The 19,017-nt window shown below is 43.3% G+C and overlaps 1 protein-coding gene across 5 annotated transcripts in view; it reads left to right on the top strand.

Annotated features, from left to right (window-relative positions):
- Positions 1-2,644: 2,644 nt before the first annotated feature.
- Positions 2,645-19,017, top strand: part of CNNM1 (cyclin and CBS domain divalent metal cation transport mediator 1) — a 57,236-nt gene continuing 40,863 nt past the window's right edge. For 2 of the 5 annotated variants that reach the window (XM_019724864.2, XM_019724862.2), the window contains exon 1: positions 2,646-4,531. In XM_019724864.2, the coding sequence (XP_019580423.2) occupies positions 2,968-4,531 (1,564 nt within the window). In that variant the 5' untranslated portion in view covers positions 2,646-2,967. Of the gene's footprint in view, positions 4,532-19,017 lie in introns of all 5 variants that reach the window. The other 3 variants (XM_074339230.1, XM_019724863.2, XM_019724861.2) reach the window with 3 other exon arrangements.

Genomic DNA, 19,017 nt, shown 5'->3' with positions numbered 1-19,017 from the left:
CTCTCTCTCTCTCTCTCTCCCCCCCCCTCAATATTATACATATATATGTAATAGTGAAGGTCACTAAAAAATATGTTTATGAAAGAATTTTTTATTACATTAGGGAAAATGCTCTTGATATGTTAAGTGACAAAAGCCAACTATAATTATATGTATAATATGTATTTAATTATAAAATATACAAATATATGAAGACATGTGTGTGTAATTTTCAGGTATCTATCTATGTAGAAAATAAAAAAAAAATAAGTAGGCCATAATAGTAACAGTGTTTATCTCAGATTGGTGTGGTTATAGTCATTTTTACTTATGCTTTTCTGCATTAAAAATTATCTTCAATGAGCATGTAATACTTTATAATCAGAAATTTCGATTTTAAAATTCCTGATCTAATATTTTTGAAAGGTTTTATTTATTTTGGTCCTGGTCAGCACTGCAGGGTGAGTGAGCATCAACCTAGAGTCCAAAGAAATTTCACCAGTCATTTAATCTGATCTGTAAAAATGGTAATAATTATATCTACTTCACAGGGCTATTTGTGTGAATAAAATAATAAATATGAAATTCCTTTGTAACTCTAAAACTTGAGAAAGGTGTTAGGTGGTATTATAATGATGATAAAGTCCTATAGCCTGAAAGAGGTGGGAGAACCCTTAGGATAACAGGTAACTTTGTGTTAGGAAGCTTTAGATTGGGAGAGAACAGAGATCTTAAGTATCAGGGAAAAGTAAGACAGTTTTGTTTGTTTGTTTGTTTGTTTCCCAACACTTAAGAGAAACAATCACATGCCTGACCCCACTTCTCCCTTTTCCATATACTTCCAATAAATGCCTCAATGTTCCCTCTTCAGATTAAATCTTCCATCTCACTCTCTTAAGCAGTCTATGCAAGAAACAGCTTGTAATAGACAGGATCTGGTGTATTTTAAGGCAATGTCAGGTTTGTTTCACATTGTGAAAAAGCAGCCTATGTAGGAATGTGACCAGCAGCCTACTAAGGCCTGTCTAATGCCAAACCAGAAAGGGGCTATTTCCATTCTGGATGATAAGAGTATGTTATGAAAAGAAGGTAACTTTTTGCTGGGATCATTTATATTTTATCCTTTGAGCTTTATCCTTTGCAAGGCTTTCTCAGTCGATATCTTTGGGGTCTCACACATTCTATGGAAAATAATATTTTGCACACAGCAATGATTTTTTTGAATTTGTCAGAAGTGCCAAAGGCAGTATGCCAAATTATTGCTATTCTTATTTTTAAAAAGTAATGCAGACCTATGGTAAATTTACCCAAGAGAAATGAAAATGTATGCTCACACAAAAACCTGCACATGAACATTTATAGCTGCTTTATTCATAATTGCCAAGAACTGTAAATAATTCAAATGTCTTTTAACTGGTAAATAGATCAACAAGCTGTGATACATCCATATAATGGGATACCACCCAGTCATAAAAAAGAATGAACTATTGATAAACACAACATGGATGACCCTCAAATGCACTAGGCTAACTAAGTAAGGGAAGCCGGATCCAAAAGGCTATATATTGTATTGTTCCATTTCTATAACATTTTGGAAAATGAAAGCTATAGGGAAGAACAACTCAATAGCTGCCAGAGAAGAGATAAGGGAAGAGAAGAGACAGCAAGAGAGAGTATTGGGGGGTGATGACACTATTCTTGATTGTGATGGTTACATGAATATGCATTTGTCAAAACTTATAGAATAGCACTATACCAAAATGTGAATTTTAAATATATAAATTTTAAAAATAAATGCATAAAAGTAAAAATAGGCCCATGGTAAATTCAAATAATACAAGGAATTCAATAAAAAGTCTCCCTCCCAAATCTTTGTGGTGATAGAATGATAGTTCTGTATTTTGAGTGCAGTGGTGGTTACATAAATCTACACATGTGATAAAATGACATAGAACTATACACACACTTTATACCAATGTCAATTTCCTGCTTTCTGTATTGTGCTATAGTTAAGATGTAACCACTGGGGGGAAACTTGGTAAAGGGTACTGGGATCTCTATTATCTTTGCAACTTACAGTGTGTGTGTGAGTGTGAGTGTGTGTGTGTGTGTGTGTGTGTGTGTGTGTGTGTTTAAGTATCTCTCAACCAAGCTTCCAGACTCTAGTCCTGCTCTCCAGAGATGAACACTATTACAAATTTATTTCATACGCTCTGCATATGAAATTGAATATCTCATATATGTATGTGTACATATAAATTCATACATACTTTTAACATAAAAAGTAGCATATTATACACATTGTTCTGCACCTTACTGTTTTTCAACTAACTCTTACTTTGGATATTTTTCCGTATCACAAACACATGGATCCACGTCATTCTTTTTTACTGCTGCATAGTATTCCATCACAGTGGTATAATGATTTATTTCAAGTTTCTTACTGGTGGACAGTTGGGTCTTAACAAGGAATTGAATTTAAGTAATTTAGAAATTTTTAAAACATGAAAGGTCAGCTGGAGGTGAGACTAAACAAAAGTTTTCACAGGTTCAAGACTTGCCTCCAGAATGTCATTTGACCGGAAGGGGAACGCCAGAGGCTAGAGAGGCAAAACGATGGGAAATTTCCTCGGCCAATGGGGAAGCGGTGGGGCGGTCAGAGAACTACTGCCGGGTAGGAGTTCGCTGAAGGGCGCCTTACTGCTGGAGTCGGAGGTCATACTCCAAGCCGAGCTTTCCCCAGGCTGCAGCTCTGACATACCGAAGTGCGTCAGGGTTATGCACGACGCAGTGATGAGTGGCCATCTCCAGCCTCCGGCAGGGATCCACTCCCCAGGCAGATTCTGAATGCCCACCGGCTCCAGCCCGCACGCGTAGGGGGCGTACACGTGGTGACCTGCCTGGGGCCAGTTCCCTGCTCCGGCTCCTCCTCCTTCCAGCTCTTGCTCTGCTTTCTGCAGTATCACGTGCAGCCGTGCCGGGTGCAGGATGGCGGCGGCTGCAGCAGCGGTGGGCGTCAGGCTCCGGGACTGCTGCAGCAGGGGCGCTGTGCTCCTGCTCTTCTTCTCCCTGTCCCCTAGGCCACCGGCCGCTGCCGCCTGGCTGCTGGGCCTGCGGCCCGAGGACACCGCTGGAGGCCGCGTGTCCCTGGAGGGGGGCACCCTGCGCGCGGCAGAAGGCACCAGCTTCCTCCTGCGGGTGTATTTCCAGCCCGGGCCCGCGGCGCCTGAGGCGCCGGTACCTGCACCCACTCTTTCAACGGGGGTGAACGGCACCGGCGACTGGGCTCCGCGGCTTGTGTTTATCGAGGAGCCCCCAGGCGGGAGCGGCTTGGCGCCCAGCGCTGTCCCTACGCGTCCCCCAGGGCCACAGCGCTGCCGAGAGCAGAGCGACTGGGCATCCGACGTGGAGGTCCTGGGGCCCCTGCGCCCCGGAGGCGTGGCAGGCTCGGCTCTAGTCCAGGTGCGGGTGCGGGAGCTGCGCAAGGGGGAGGCAGAGCGGGGCAGCGCGGGCCGTGGCGGGAAGCTGTTCTCGCTGTGCGCCTGGGACGGGCGCGCCTGGCACCACCACGGCGCCGCCGGCGGCTTCCTGCTGCGCGTCCGCCCGCGGTTGTACGGCCCCGGTGGGGGCCTGTTACCCCCGGTGTGGCTGCGGGCGCTGGGGGCGTTTCTGTTGCTCGCCCTGTCTGCCCTGTTCAGCGGCCTGCGCCTGAGCCTGCTCTCGCTGGACCCGGTGGAGTTACGGGTGCTGCGGAACAGCGGCTCGGCCGCCGAGCAGGAGCAGGCGCGCCGCGTACAGGCCGTGCGCGGCAGGGGGACACATCTGCTCTGCACCCTGCTCCTGGGCCAAGCCGGAGCCAACGCGGCCCTGGCTGGCTGGCTGTACACCTCGCTGCCGCCGAGCGTCGGGGATCCGGGGGAAGACTACGGCGAGGCAGGGATTCACTTTCCGTGGCTGCCGGCGCTCGTGTGCACCAGCGCCGTGTTCCTGGGCGCCGAGATCTGCCCCTATTCAGTGTGTTCTCGGCACGGGCTCGCCATCGCCTCGCACAGCGTTTGCCTGACCCGGCTCCTGATGGCAGCCGCCTTCCCCCTGTGCTACCCGCTGGGCCGCCTGCTGGACTGGGCTCTGCGCCAAGAGATCAGCACCTTCTACACGCGGGAGAAGCTGCTGGAGACGCTGCGGGCGGCAGACCCCTACGGCGACCTGGTGAAAGAGGAACTCAACATCATCCAGGGCGCCCTGGAGCTGCGCACCAAAGTGGTGGAGGAGGTGCTGACCCCCCTCGGAGATTGCTTCATGCTGCGCTCTGATGCCGTGCTCGACTTCTCCACCGTCTCTGAGATCCTGCGCAGTGGCTACACTCGCATCCCCGTGTACGAGGGCGACCAGCGGCACAATATTGTGGATATTCTGTTTGTCAAGGACTTGGCCTTCGTGGACCCCGACGACTGCACCCCACTCCTCACCGTCACCCGCTTCTACAACCGGCCCCTGCACTGTGTCTTCAATGATACCCGGCTGGACACCGTGCTGGAAGAGTTTAAAAAGGGTGAGCAATGGTCTATCTCCTCCCTCAACTACCCCCTTCAAAAATATTACCCTTTCATAACATATGAGGCTTCAGGCACCCAAAGCAACTCTCTAGAATCTAGAATCTAATTTGTGTGGTTTTTATGGTACCAGTAACTCAAGGTAGACCCCACTTCTTGACTCCCTGGCTCTTTTCATTTCACTTCTCCCTACCTTCCTGACAGCTGACTGAGCCCCGGTCCTCTTTCCCTTGACTTGGCTCACAAGATGCCTCATATTCCTCATTCATTCCATTCCAGTATTTTTTCAGGGTCTACCAATGGCCAGTTATTGTGCAAGATGGAGTCTGGAGATAGTCCTTGGAAGTTATTGCGGGAGAAACCTCTCCTCACGCATTATGGGAGAAGTCTATTGGAGAAGTCGCTACAGGTTCCCATAACAAGTAGCCTTTGTTTTAAACTCCTCCCAGGGTTGGAAGCTCTCTATTTCCAGGGTAAACTCACTCCATTGCTGGACAGCTCCAGCTGCTGACAATGTCTTTCTCACATAGAGCAGAAATTTATTTCTCCGGAGCTTCTCTCTGGGTCTTAGTTCTGCGCTTTGAATCACGTAGAGTGAGCCTCAGACACCTTAGACATTCTTCCCCCCTATTTTATTTTCCATCACCTATTCACTCTACACATCAAGTACCCAGGTTGGAGATTAAAAGTTGACTAAGGCAGTGTGGTGCTTGTACTTCTGGAAACTGTGGTCCCATGAGGTAGGATAGATCTAGACCTGAGGAAATATTCTGGTAATGGAGACCACTTAGAAAACATGAATATCCAAATGCACGGGGTTTCCTTCAGAGCTGTCATCATCTCTCCCCCCACACACACACACCCTGATGTCATGCTTATAACATGTGTACTACATGCCTGGGGTTTGTCTTGGAAACTGACTTTTGGAGTTGAGTACAATACACTCAAGAAAAATCAGCCTGGGTACTTTAGGGTCAGTCCTCTTGGCATTCTGCAGTTTGACTGGTCCCCCTAGCTAACTGGAGTTGATCCAGAAGGACCCTTGGTTATTTCTGAAAATCAAATCCACCTTCAAGAGTCACCACTGAGAGCATTCAGAAGACTATCTCACAGACCCTGAAAGCAATTCCAGAAGTGATTTGAGAACAGTGACATGGTTAGAAAAAGGTAGACCCTTCCAGAATGACCATTTTGAAAGAGGCACTCATCTGCACGTAGCAGTTGGCATGTTTATTAAAAACTAAACTAAAAAACTTCATTCTCTGACTTTAGAATCAGGCTTCAAATGTACCTTCCCTGTAACTAACAGGAATCTAATTTGTGTGGTTTTTATTTTTTTCATCAAAAATTCAATCTTATTGCTTTATCATCACAGGTACTCTTAACTCTTTGCATACAGAGAGAAATCGGGGGTCTTCCTCCTGCTACCAAGGGGGAAATGTCAAAAGGTGCTTTTCGCCTTAGATTTCAGGAGAGAATAGCCCTAGACTTTGTACTGGAATCATGAGAAGGGGAGGAAATGTATATATATTGCAGCTGTTTTAGCTCAGTCTGGGCTACTGTCTCACCTTCTGTCTGTCTCCTAGTCCTTGCGTGATTCCTTCCCACTGCACTCAGGTTCATCCATCCACTCTTAGAATTATTCTTCTGTTTTGTGTACCCTACAGAAGCGATTCTTGGATCTGGGCCTAAAAGCTGTGAAAATCTGTGTTAGTTTGCTAGGGCTGCCATAACAAAATACTACAGACTGGGTGGCTTAAACAACAGAAATATATTTTCTCACAGTTCTGGAAGCTGGGAGTCTAAGATCAAGGTGTCAACAGGCTTGATTTCTTCTGAGACCTCCGTGTTTGGCTTGCAGATGAGTCCTCACTAAGTCCACATCCCTGGAGCGTTTTTTTGTATGTTCTAATCTCCTTATAAGGACACCAGGTAGATTGTACTAAGGGCCCACCCTATCAGCCTCATTTTAACTTAACCACCTCTTGCATGTGATAATTAAGACAGAGTGCAGTTAAAATAGTGTCTCACTGACATGTGCTGCCAGACGACATTTTTAATGAAACTCCTCTGAACTCACTGATTCACTCATTTAGTATTTATTGAGCATCATATGCTGTTAGGCAAGAGTAAGACTGCCTGCAGAAAGTCAACGGTCTACAGGAGCATAGAGTATTAGAATAAGGGCAGCCTTTGGAAGCAGGAATTGTCTTACTAATCTTTGTATCCCCAGCACACAGTGCCGTGTGCACAGTAGGCTGCTCAAAGAAAGTCGATATTGATCTGAAATGAATCCTGTAGCAGAATTTCTAAATCTGGTCTGAAAAAGGCTTGTTAGCGTTCTATTAGCAGTTTCTAATGAAGTAGATCACGAAAGAGAAGCTTGCCATTACAGTAAACACCTCTCTAAGGAAGCTATGTCTGCATCCCTTCAGAGCCTTGCTCCTTCCTCAAATGTGAATCATGAACCAGCAGGAGCCTCACCTGGGAGCTTTTTAGAAATGCAGAATTTCATGCCTCTAAATCCACAGAATAAAAGCCTGCATTTTAACAAACCTCCAAGTCACTTGTGTGTACATTAAAGTTTGAGAAGCATTGCCTTCAGAGAGCCCTTACTAACAGTGATTGGTAGCTTTACTTAGAATAGAATAAATAGAAGGAAGAATTATCAAGGTGGGTGTTCTCTGGCTCCAAGCCATAAAATACAGTGGTCATTTTCTATAAGAATTATGTTTGCACCATAGGTTAGGTGAGAAAAACCACTCTGGACTGGTTTTTTTCTTTACACCTTTAAAAATAACTTTATAACTAAGTCATAAAAGCCCTTCCATGTCCCTCATTCTTTGCATCTCAAGTTTCTTCACCACCTAAACAAACCCCTTAGGCCGTAGGAGAGGAAACTGATAATATTAATAGGAACTACAGTTACCATTAATTGAGCAACAACTCTGCCAGGCACCAAGCCCTTTACCTACTCAGAACCCTCCAGGGGACGTATTATTAACTCCATTTTACAGATGAAGGAACTAACGCTCAGATCAATTACATGACTTGTTCAACTTTCCATAGCTAATAACTGACTGAATCGTGATTTGAACTAGGCCTATAGGATCCCAACGCCTGTTCTATTTCCCACTATCCCAGTGTTACTCCAGCCCCCATTCCAGAACTCCTGCCACCCACTGGGTTCAAAGCTGGCCCTCTTGACTTGCTGCCCATGGCTGAGTCACTTCTAGTTTCTGCAGATTAGAAATGTAGCTTTTATAATGATAATAATTGCTAACATGCATATTGCATTTTACAAAAACATGTCTAGCTACCTGCTCCTATCTAACCCTTAAAACAATCCCACAGTTATAAGTGAGTACCCTAAGACCAGAAGTGTTACTTGGCCTGCCTAAGATCACCACTCAGCTAGTATATTCCAAGGCCCAGATTCAAATCCAGTTCACGTGACTGCACAGCTCTTGTCCATATGGGATTTTATCTCTAATCTTCCTAGAAGCTCCAGGTCTTTAGAAGTGGGGGGAAAGGAAAAAGTCTTTCCTGCTAGCATGCTAGGTTTACACAAGGGAACAATATTTCTCCCCCACTGGACAATTCCTTGAGGGCAGAGAATGAATCTTATTTACTTTATATTCTCAGGATAAGCACAGTGGCCACCATGCCTAGGGGATGAATAAACATTTATTGAATAAATGAATTTAAATAGCTAATTTCTGTTTGAGTGAGGTGAACCCTAAGTGCAGAATAATTAGTGTTGTGTGCTCCACTGGTGGTAACCGATCTCTCCTCTTCCTTTTCCTGGGTTATGTATCCCAGTTAGTGGCACCACTGCCCCTCTAATCTCCCAGGCCAGAAACCTCTCCTTTACCACCCACCCTCATCCTATTAATCACTATCTTAGTCTGCTGAGGCTGCCATAACAAAATACCATACATTGGGTGGCTTAAACAACAAAAATTTATTTTCTCACAATTCTGGAAGCTGAAAGTCCAAGATCAAGGTTCTAGCTAATTTGCTTTCTGGTGAGATCCTTTCCCTGGCTTGCAGAGGGCCACTTGGCTATGTCCTCGCATGACCTTTCCTGGGTGCATATATGGGGGGAGGGAAGGAGAGAGATAGAGAGAGAGAGAGAGAGAGAGAGAGAGAGAGAGAGAGAGAGAGAGAGAGAACCAGAACACACTGCTCTCTCCTCTTCTTATAAAGACACCTATTGGATTAGGGTCCCACCCTTATGATCTCATTTAACCTCAGTTACTTCCCCCAGAGGCCCAGTGGGGTTTAGGACTTCAACATATGAATTTGGGGAGGGGAGGGACACAAACATTCAGCCCATAAGAGTCAGCAAAGTCTGCAAAATATTTGGAACAAAGTTGGAAAAAATTTTGCCAATGTTGCATCCAAAATATTTCTTGCATCTATACATAATTTAGTCCACTATTTCTTCCACTTAGGTTATTCATTGATTTTATTCAACAAATAGTTACTGAGTACCTGTTGTGCAGGCACAGTGGAGAACACCAATCGTATGGTCCCTCTCTGCATGGAGCTTTCATTCCAATGCAAGAAACAGAAATTAAACAAATGGGATAATGATGAAGAGCGTAAGTGTTGGTGCCAGACTGCCCAGGTTGCATTCTGGCCTTGGGCAAGTTACTTAACTTTTTGTTTTGTTAGCTGTAAAGTGAGGATAACAATAGTATTTACACATCAGGTTGTTGGAAATATTAAGATAATATTGCATCATGCTTACTTAGGAACTGTCATATAATAAATGCTAAATACATGTTAGCTATGATTATTAAACAAAAACACAAATCTATTATTCACTTGTGCAAATGCCTCCTAAGTTTTGCTTCTTCCAATTTTTGTCTCCCTCAAGTTCATCCTCTCCAGTGCTACTACAGCTGCTTTAAACTCTCCTGCACTCCCCACCGCCTGCAGGATGAGGTCTAAGCTGTGACCTCATGACCTGCTCCCTGCCCACCCCCCTAGCCTGGTCACCCTAGCCTTGTCACTCACCACTCTCTGCTTCAGCTGTTTGCTCCAGCAACATTAAACTTGTGGTCACACTGTGCTATATCTTTCCTTTGTCCCGTTACTCACGCTGTTCTCTTTGTCAGAAATGTGCATCGCCTGACTAATCCCTACTCCAGTTCCTCCTTTAACACCAAGCGCACGGGCTCCCTCCTCTGGGAAGCTTCTCCTGTAAACCCCAGTTTTGGCCAACGTAATGATTCTATATCTCTATTATTGAACTAACATTATCAGTATTTGTTAATTTGTGCTGCCAACCCATATAAGGAGCAGCTGGAGGGCAAAGACTGTCTTACCTGTCTTTGTAGTGGTAGCACCCTAATGATGGATATGACACATACTAAGTTTTCAATAAATGTTTGTTGAATGACTGAATGAATGACTGAAGGAGTTAAACTTTAATGTAATGGCAGGGATCTGCAGAACTCTAGTAAATGAATCATTAATTGTCTCCAGCCCAATCATTTTGGACCATGCAGCAGGACAAAGTCAAATTTTAAATGTTACAAGGAGAGTGTGTCTTTGCTTCTTTAGCTACATCTATTTATTATAACAATCACGTTCAAAGCAGAGTACCAAGAGTTGGGTGTATGAGATGCAATCTCTGCTTCCAAAGAGTCTATAGCCTAATGGGAGAATAGTGGTCTGCTTTGTAAAGCTAGAAAGCGGCCTGGACTTACCTTTCCCCGCAATTCGAACAACATTACAATTCACAAGTCACATCTCTGCATACACATATATAGATAAAACAGACCTATACATCATTTAAACAAAGTGTTATACTAGAAATATAAAAATGCATTGAGAACAAGCAGGAAGAGAGTAACTACCCTTAGGTTATTTTGCTTTTATAAAATTTTTACTGAGGTTTATAAGTTTCTGTACTGCATATTCATGTAGAAAATTGAAATATATAGAACAGTAGAAAAAGTATGAAAACCACCTGCAGATAATTATCCCACTATCTTGAAATAATAACTCAATAATTTATCATGTTAAAAATATACTGCGCATAATAACAACCTTAATTTCTTAAACAGAAAATAAAGGGAAAACCCGGGGTCTTCTTCCACAAATCAAGTATCCCATTCTAATTCCAAGAGTGGTTTCTTAATATGATAGTATTATTTTCACTATAGTCTCCTTGGGGTGGAGTTCTGTAATTTGGGAAGACTAATTTACAAATAGGAGCCTTAGAGACATATTGAACTTAATTTTTAAAATGTACTACTCTTTTGCCGGATTGCTTTTAGAAGAAATCAACCCTGAATAGACAGCAGGGGGGAGGAATAAAGCCTTGTTCTGAAGTCAAAGGCCTCTGGGCCCCACAGCTCTGGTATTCAACTCAATGAAACAACTTAGCTGTGTTGGGTTAGTAACACCACCTTCCTAAACAAAAGACAGCGTACCCCACATCATGTGGGGCTACTCTGCCTGTAGACTAGCATAGCCACGTAAAATTAGGTAAGATGGCCTACTGCAGTCTTCATACTCAGTCTTTGCTCATTCGTGGATTCATTCATCCATTCAGTAAATATTTACTGAACTCCTGCTTTGAGCCAGGCACTGTGGTGGGCCCTAGGAATGCCGCTGTCAAAAGAGAGACATTGAGCAGCCATTGTGGAGCTGACAAGCAGCCACTTCAGTCTTTGGTCCTACTGCATGGAGTCAGTTACTGAAAGTACATCCAAATAGCGAGTAAGTGCTCAGTAACATTTTCATTGAGGAATAATCTGGTTGAAAAGTCCGTGTTTTGCTTTATCACTCCAAATTCTGTATCACTCCGAAAGCTATGGTAGCAGGAAAAGTAATCAACCCGTTGCTTAATTCTTTAAAAAGCAGCCCAGACATCAGTGCTGCATTCTTTGTCTTCCATAAAAGAAAATAAAAAGTTACTTTCACTCAAAGTTGCATTTCCCTGGTGTTAATTAGATATAATGTGCTTTAAATGTGTTAAACATTGCTGAAGAATAATTAGTAATATTTAGAATGAGATGCTTACCTTCTAAACAATAATTAGCGCAAACAGTAAACAAAGTGTACAGGGAGCAAGAACAAAAGGAAACAAGAAAAATGAAAATAATTAACTATACAAGGTGCTAAAATTGTCGGTTTATATTTCTTTCTTTAGAAATTTTTATTGTGATTGTTGTAATGCTGTTCTGCAATATTTTTTTTTCTCAGCCTGGCAAAAAGAAACACCAGGTAATAATAGAATCTAAGCTGAAAGGAACACTGAAAGACCTGACAGAGAATCTAATTCACATTTTTTTTCGAGGTAGTTATCTTTTCCAGGGCATAACAGCCTTCATTGTAAAACTATATTTTTATCTACTGTAAATCCCACAGGCTGCGGTTAAATTCTATTTTCTCCTTTTATCATCCTTTGTGAGTCTTCTTTTATTTGAAGAAGATAGTGGCTCACCTCATTCCATTTTTTAACAACAAAATACATTTGGTTGTGTTTCTGGATCCCTTAAGGCATTTGGGTGTCTCAGAGGAGGGGGGGCCTATGGTCTTTCCTAGTACTCTCTTAAACTGCTCTACCTCTAGACCTACTTTTGAGGACCCCTGGATCTTCAATAACAACTCTCAATCCTCTTTTTATTTCCTGCTGTCTGTTCCTTTCCAAATTGAGATTCTTCTCAATTCATTTTTCCTTTTTTCCTCCTTGCCCCCCCCCTCCTTCCATGTGACGTTATTCTATGTCAGGCCTGCTGTCCTCCTGGAGCTGGCAGTCAAGTAGGGACATACACACTAACCAGTAAATAATTACAAACGGTGACAAGTGATTTGAAGAAAACGTGTAGGGAGCTATGAGCACATACAATAACGAGCATTGACTTGGTCTTGTGGATCAGGATAGACTCCCCCCCTCCTCAAGTGATATTTGAGCTGAGTCCCAAAGGGTGATGAGCAGATGACAGCAGAGGAAGAGCTTTCCAGGAGAAGGGAGCAGACCTGCAAAGGCTCTGAGGAAAGAGGGCCAGTGTGGGTGCCCCGCAGGGTTCCTTGGCCATTCAACATCCATTATAGAAAGCGCCACCTCTGCTAACCAATCCTCCTTTCACCTCTAGTGATTGTCAGTGTTAGCTGGGCAATTGAGTGCATCACATTCACTGAGTGCCAGGCTGCCAGGGCTCTGGGAGATGGATGTGGATATAAATATGGAAAAGACGCTGCCCTCCAGGAACATGAAAGGAGGAAGGGCCTTGATGGAAATGATGCAGAGCAGCCTGGGGGACAGGCAAGGGCATCCAGACATCGGTGGGTGAACATGGAAGGGAAGGATAATTCCCCGTAAGGATCTGGGAAAACTTCTCCAAGAAAGTGGAAGGAGAGGACTCTGATAAGCAGTTAGGAAGGGAAAGGGCGTTCAAATGAGGCAGGAGCTTGAGCTAGAAAAATAAAGGCAGAGAGGGAACCAGTGATCCATTTGAGTGCTGGCAAAGCAATGATCATGATGTTAATTTTCTTCCAGAAAAATGGAGAACTACATAGAATGAGGCATTTGTCAAACATAATTTCTGTTCCCTCCAAATGCCAAAATGGTGTCTTCTCACCATTTTTGGTGGTGATATGTCTAAAATGTTTCATGCCTATTCCTGCCTTCCTTAACAAAGGATCCTAAAAATAACTTAATCTTTTCGTGATGACGCAGGAGCGTGGTCATGAGAATGTAGTTATATTATGTAGTATTATAAAGCAGTGCTGACTACATTTTTATTTTTCTCTGGCCTCTGGCGATAAGCTGCTATTTATTTTTGAGTCGGCCTCAGGCAAATCCCTGCCTCCACCTCACTCCTCACAAAACCATTCTATCTGTGTTTATTTCAGAGCTTCTATTTAACTGAGAAGCCAAGTAAATACACATATTGGGAATCGGGTGCCTGGTATACAATAAGCTTCAATAAATGTTTGCTGAAGAAATGATTAATTAGGCTTTGACTGGGAACCTTGGGTATGCGGTTGGTGGGACCTGGGATATTCCTTCTGGGACCAGATTCAAAGCCCTGTGAAATCAGACCTCCAGATAATGGGTTGCTACTCTGCTATTTTTACAGTGTTGCTTCGCAAGCCAAACTGCCAACCAACTGAGATCCTAGTGACTAACAACTATTTTTTCATGCCTTGGTGATGCTGGTTACCATGGTGTTCTGGGTGACATGATTGGTTTTTTTTATAATTGCCTTTTAGTGGCTCAAGCAATTTGTGCATGTGTGATAAATGCGTTGATCACTCTATTTCCGGTGAACTGGAGCAAGATAATTACTACAAAGTATAACCTCTTTTTTTTTTTTTAAACTAGCCACTAGAAAAAGGGGCTTTTGTTTTTCCAAATCAAGGTGGTTGCTGCAAGACTGGTAGGATAACATTTTTGTCTCTTTCTGATTTGATAGAAAGTGATTTGATTATATAAATTTTAAAAAATCTAGCATGTGTTAAGGTAGCTTTTTCTCATCTTATTCCAATGGAATTCTTCAATATTAAGATATAAACATTAGGAGTTCACAGCTCTTTGTAAACGTAAGAGGCAGTAACTGTTGGCATTGTTAGAATTCTGGCATATCATACATCATCACAAAGAAGCCCCCTGTAAAACTAAACTGTTTTTGCAGCCCAGGACTCTTTAGACTTATAAAAGCATAGAATTTTAGAGCTAAAAAAGTCACCTTGGAGATCACCTGGTCCCATCCTTTAATTTTAAGGTAAAGAAAACTGAGGCCCAGAAAAGACAAATAATAAAAATAGCAATCGTAAGTCCTTATAGTTGCAAAGCCTTTACATTAGCAAAGATCTTTCCAAAACAGTAACTCATTTTGTACCTGTGAAGTCAGTAGAATTTATCCCTGTTTTGTATATGAGCACCTGGGATCTGGAGACATAAGTGTCCTGCTCAATGTTAGTGACTCAGGCAGAACCAGAAGCCACATCTGACTCGCCACCTCAGACTGTGGAACCCCAGACACAGAGAGTCATAGACACCTGGACTCAGACCCCAGCTCCTGCGTTTACTAGCTGTGTGACTGGGGCAGGTCCCTCTACCACTCCGAATGAGGCTTATCTTCCTTCTTAAAATGGGAATAATAATACTGCATTGTAAGTTTACTGCAAAGGCTAAAGATAATGCCTGTACAGTGAGCACTGAAGACACCCCACCATTTGCTTCTTACCGTGTTCCCCTGAAAATAAGACCTAACCGGAAAATAAGCCCTAGTATGATTTTTCAGGATGACATCCCCTGCATATAAGCCCTAATGCATCTTTTGGAACAAAAATTAATATAAGACCCGGTCTTATTTTTGGGGAAACACAGTACATCACTAATCTAGGTAAATGACTAGTATCTAGACATTTTGTATAAGAGTTCTCTGATCCAGCCCATGTACAAGTCATTGTATATAATAAATAAAACGGAGAGCTGTTTACTTTGGATAGAGCCTAGGAAACCAGAATTGAGTTGTGGCAATTTCCTTACATGTCTTTTATCCTGTCACCACTTAGTATGAGGTTTCCTCACCCAAAACTCTGCCCTTCCTCAGGCATCCCAGGCAAATAAACAAACATGACCATGTAAACAAATATCACAGTCAGATCAATGAAACCCCTCAAAGCTCCAACCAGTCCAGGAAAATGGAATCTCAGACTAGACCTTGGAAGGACTGGACAAGAAGGCAGAGGTATGGTGGGGAGGTGGGGCTGGGACTCCTTTCTTCCCCGCTCTGTTCAAAGCCCTTCTCCTCCCTTGCTAAGCCACTAGTTAGGTGCTCAGCATTACTTCCCATTGCTCTTAACACATCCAAGATAGGAAACCTGAGATTTGGCCTCAAGTGTGGAGTCTGCAGGGTGTTTTGGGAAGAGCACAGGCTGTGGAGGCGGACAGACTGGGGTGTGTTCCTTGGCGCTGTCGCTTACTGACTCGGCCTTGGGAAAGTCACTTCATTTTTCTGAGTCTCAGTTTTCTCATCCATAGATTAGTAATAATAATCCTCATTTTCCAGAGAGGTGATGAATGTATGCACCGAGTGAACAGTAGGTATGGCAATTACTACTATGGCAAAAATTGGGAAAGGGGGTGAACGTAGACCTGTAATCTCAGGAATCAGCTCGGTTTAGATTAGAAACAGTGTGGAACATCTGGACTAGCTGTAGGCTACCGTCACCTAGAATGAGAAGCTTCAAAGTGGTGAGTTTTAAGATCAGGTGTCTGGCATATATTCAGTAACACCCCCAAGAACCACATCTCGCCCTTCTCTCAGGGACCAGCCTCATTTGATCATAGCCCCTGGGCTGGCCCAGAATTAAGTGATCTCTAGACAACTAAGGCCAGTCTATTTGCCTTTCAATGTGTCTTCCTCATATCTGAGGTGGGTTCCTGGCCTGAGAATATCAGCCAAACTTAGCCAGATCATTTTGGGTCATCATGGTGATTTTTAAGCCCGGGATCCTGGTTATGTTTAGCCTGAACCTGGAGAACAAATTGGCCCAATAGGCAGCCTCTAAGACCAGTTCTGAGTCTGAGAGGCCTGCGGTTAAAGTATACGGTTTTGTTTAGTTGTATCTTGAAGCTTTCCACAGACTGCAACTAGGGTGGGTCCTATTCCCTGAGTTCAAATATTGGCTGTACCATTTATTAGCTGAGTATCCTTAAACCAGTTATTTTTTGAATGGGGAATAAGCACAATACTTTGATAGAGTAGTGGGAAAGAAGGCAAGATATATATACCCCAAAACCACAGAGCCCTTTAATAGCAGCAAGAAGGCTTCAGAATGATTCTCCCTAGTATAACTGGTCCATGTTACTGAGATGAGGAATAACCTCATAAATGCAGTATTTCGGGGCAATCTAGTTTTGATGGATAGGATGGGTTAGAGCTGGAAAAACCAAAAGGAGGATTGGTTAGGATATTAGTGCAGTCAGCCAGGATGAGCTGCGCACATGGAAATTAAAGACGTTTGCAATTGGAAGGGGGGAATGTCTGAGATTCATTACCTCTGGATGCTCCTTCTTAATCTCCTTTACTGACTCCTGCTACATCATATTCACCGATATATCCTCAGCACTTAAAGCAGGGCCTACCTATATCAGATGCTCAAGTACTTGTCACATGAATATTGCATTTCTATGATCTCTAAATGCTGGAAAGCCCCAGGTTCAGCAATGGATCTCTTTGTCTACTCTCACTCCCTTGGTTATTTTATCCATTCTCCCAAAGATATCATCAACTCAAGACATATTTCTAACTGCTACTTGACATCTCCAATTGGAGGTCTAAAAGGCATCTCAACCTTAAGCTTGTCCAAAACTGGGCTTCTGCTCTCTTTGCCAAATCTACTCCTTGCACAATATTCCCAAACTCTGTAAATTGCAGTTCCATTCTTACAGTTGTTCAGGCCCAAAGTTCTCTTTCTCTCTTGCCCTACATCCAGTTCTTCACATAGACTGTGCTTTCAGCATATCTAGAGAATCTGACTACATCTCACCAGCTTGCTACCACCATCCCAGTCCAAGCCACTACCCATCTCTTATTTGGATGTACGCCAGAGCTTCCTATGAGGTCTGCTTCTACCTTTGCCCACTTTGTATCCATTCATAACACAATAGCTAGAGAACTCCTTTTAAAACATAAGTAGGATCATGTCACCTTTTTTGCGAAACACACACACACACACACACACACACACACAACCCTATAATGGTTTTATCTCACTCTGAGCTACAAAGTCCTTCCGAAGCTCATACAGCTGCACCTACCCCATCTCTTAGCTCCCTGACCTTGGCTCCTTCTACTGTCCTCGCCCACACCCTGCAACCACCCCACTGGCCTCCTTGCCATTCCTCAACCACATCAGTTACAGCTCAACTCAGAGCCTTTGCATCTTGTTCGACTGCAAAGATATCCCCCAGATATCCTCAGGGCTCCCTACCTCACCACCTTCAGATCTTTAGTCAGATAGCACCTTCTCAAGGAGTTCATTCCTGGCCTCTGCTACCTAAAATTGTAACACCTGCTCACTCGCTCCCACCCACTCCCTCATCACCCTTCCCTGCTTAGCTTTTCCTCTTAGCACAGTGCTTTAGATTTTACATACTTACCCATCTTATTATCTCTCACCCCCACTTGCTATAATGTAAGCTACAGGAGGAAAATTACTTTGTGTTCGTTGATGCATTTGTAGTGCCTAGAATAGTGCTTGGCACATAGTAGGTATTCAATAAACACTGTTGAAAGAATGAAGAAAGAAAAGACTAATTGGAAGAATGTGGGGATTTTTTTTTCCTTAGGAGCAAAGGAAAAGAAGGTTAAAATGAGTCTTGGGTTATGACTCTTGGTGACTAGATAGTTGACGGTGCCATTTCCTGCAAAGAGGGAGAAAGAGTGGGAATTATGGGTCCTGAGGGTCATGTGTTCCTATTTGGATAAGTGATTTTGAGGAGACAAGGGAATAACTCAGGCAAAATGTCTAAAACAGGATGAGAGTTCAAAATAGACACTGATGTTACATATAAATTTAGTTTTCAGGAAAGAGTTGATGGTGATATTTAAAGCGATGGGCTCTACTGGTATCTTTAACCAAAAGGAGAGAGAAGAGCCTCTGCCCCTCAAAGATTGGAGCAGAAGTTCTTAACTGCAACTGCTCTTTAGAGTCTCCTGAAGAAGTTGTAAACAGCCCAATGCCTGGACCACACAAATTAGATCAGCACTTCTGTGGGTGGGACACAGATATCAATAGGTTTTAAAGCTCCCCAGGGATTCCCACATGGAGACAGGGTTGAGAATCACTGAGCTAGAGTATTTGAGATACATTTATCTCTAGGTGAGGATAAAGTAAAGGAATCCACAGTAGAAACAGAATAATACGAGTCATAAGGGTGGGAAGAAAACCAGGGTGGCCTTAACCAATCTCCTCATACTCAAATGTGCATAAGAATTTCTTGGCTATCATGTAGAAATGCAGATTCTGATTCAGACTGCTGGGCTGGGGGCCAAACTTCTGCATCTGTCACTAGCTCCTAGGTGATGCCAATTCTTCTGGTCCAAGGGCTACATTTTGTGTAGCAAGAGCAGTGAGTCTCAAACTTTAACATGAATAAGAATTATCTGGGATAGCATTAAAACAGTTCTCTGGGCCCCACCTCACCACCCAAGATCCTGATTCTGTAGGTCAAGGGTGCGACCAGAGAACCTGCATTTTGAACAAAAGCCCAGGTGACGTTCAGTGCTACTGCTCTAAAGGACACATTTCAAGTGGTAGAGAGTCACCAAGACCAAGGTAAGAAAGAAGAGGCACTCAATACTGTCTACCGAATGAATAAAAGATGCTGCAGGGACATCAAGGAGAATAAGAACATGGCAAAAGCCACTATATTTTACAAGGTGAAGGTCAAGTGAGGCAGAAACCATAAAACCATAAAATGATTTCTGGTTTCCTTAATTCTGTA

Source organism: Rhinolophus sinicus, linkage group LG07 (assembly GCF_036562045.2).
Source record: "Rhinolophus sinicus isolate RSC01 linkage group LG07, ASM3656204v1, whole genome shotgun sequence".
NCBI classification, from domain to species: domain Eukaryota; kingdom Metazoa; phylum Chordata; class Mammalia; order Chiroptera; family Rhinolophidae; genus Rhinolophus; species Rhinolophus sinicus.
Note: the sequence above shows the minus strand (reverse complement) of the source record. Positions and strands in the feature narration are given on the sequence as shown.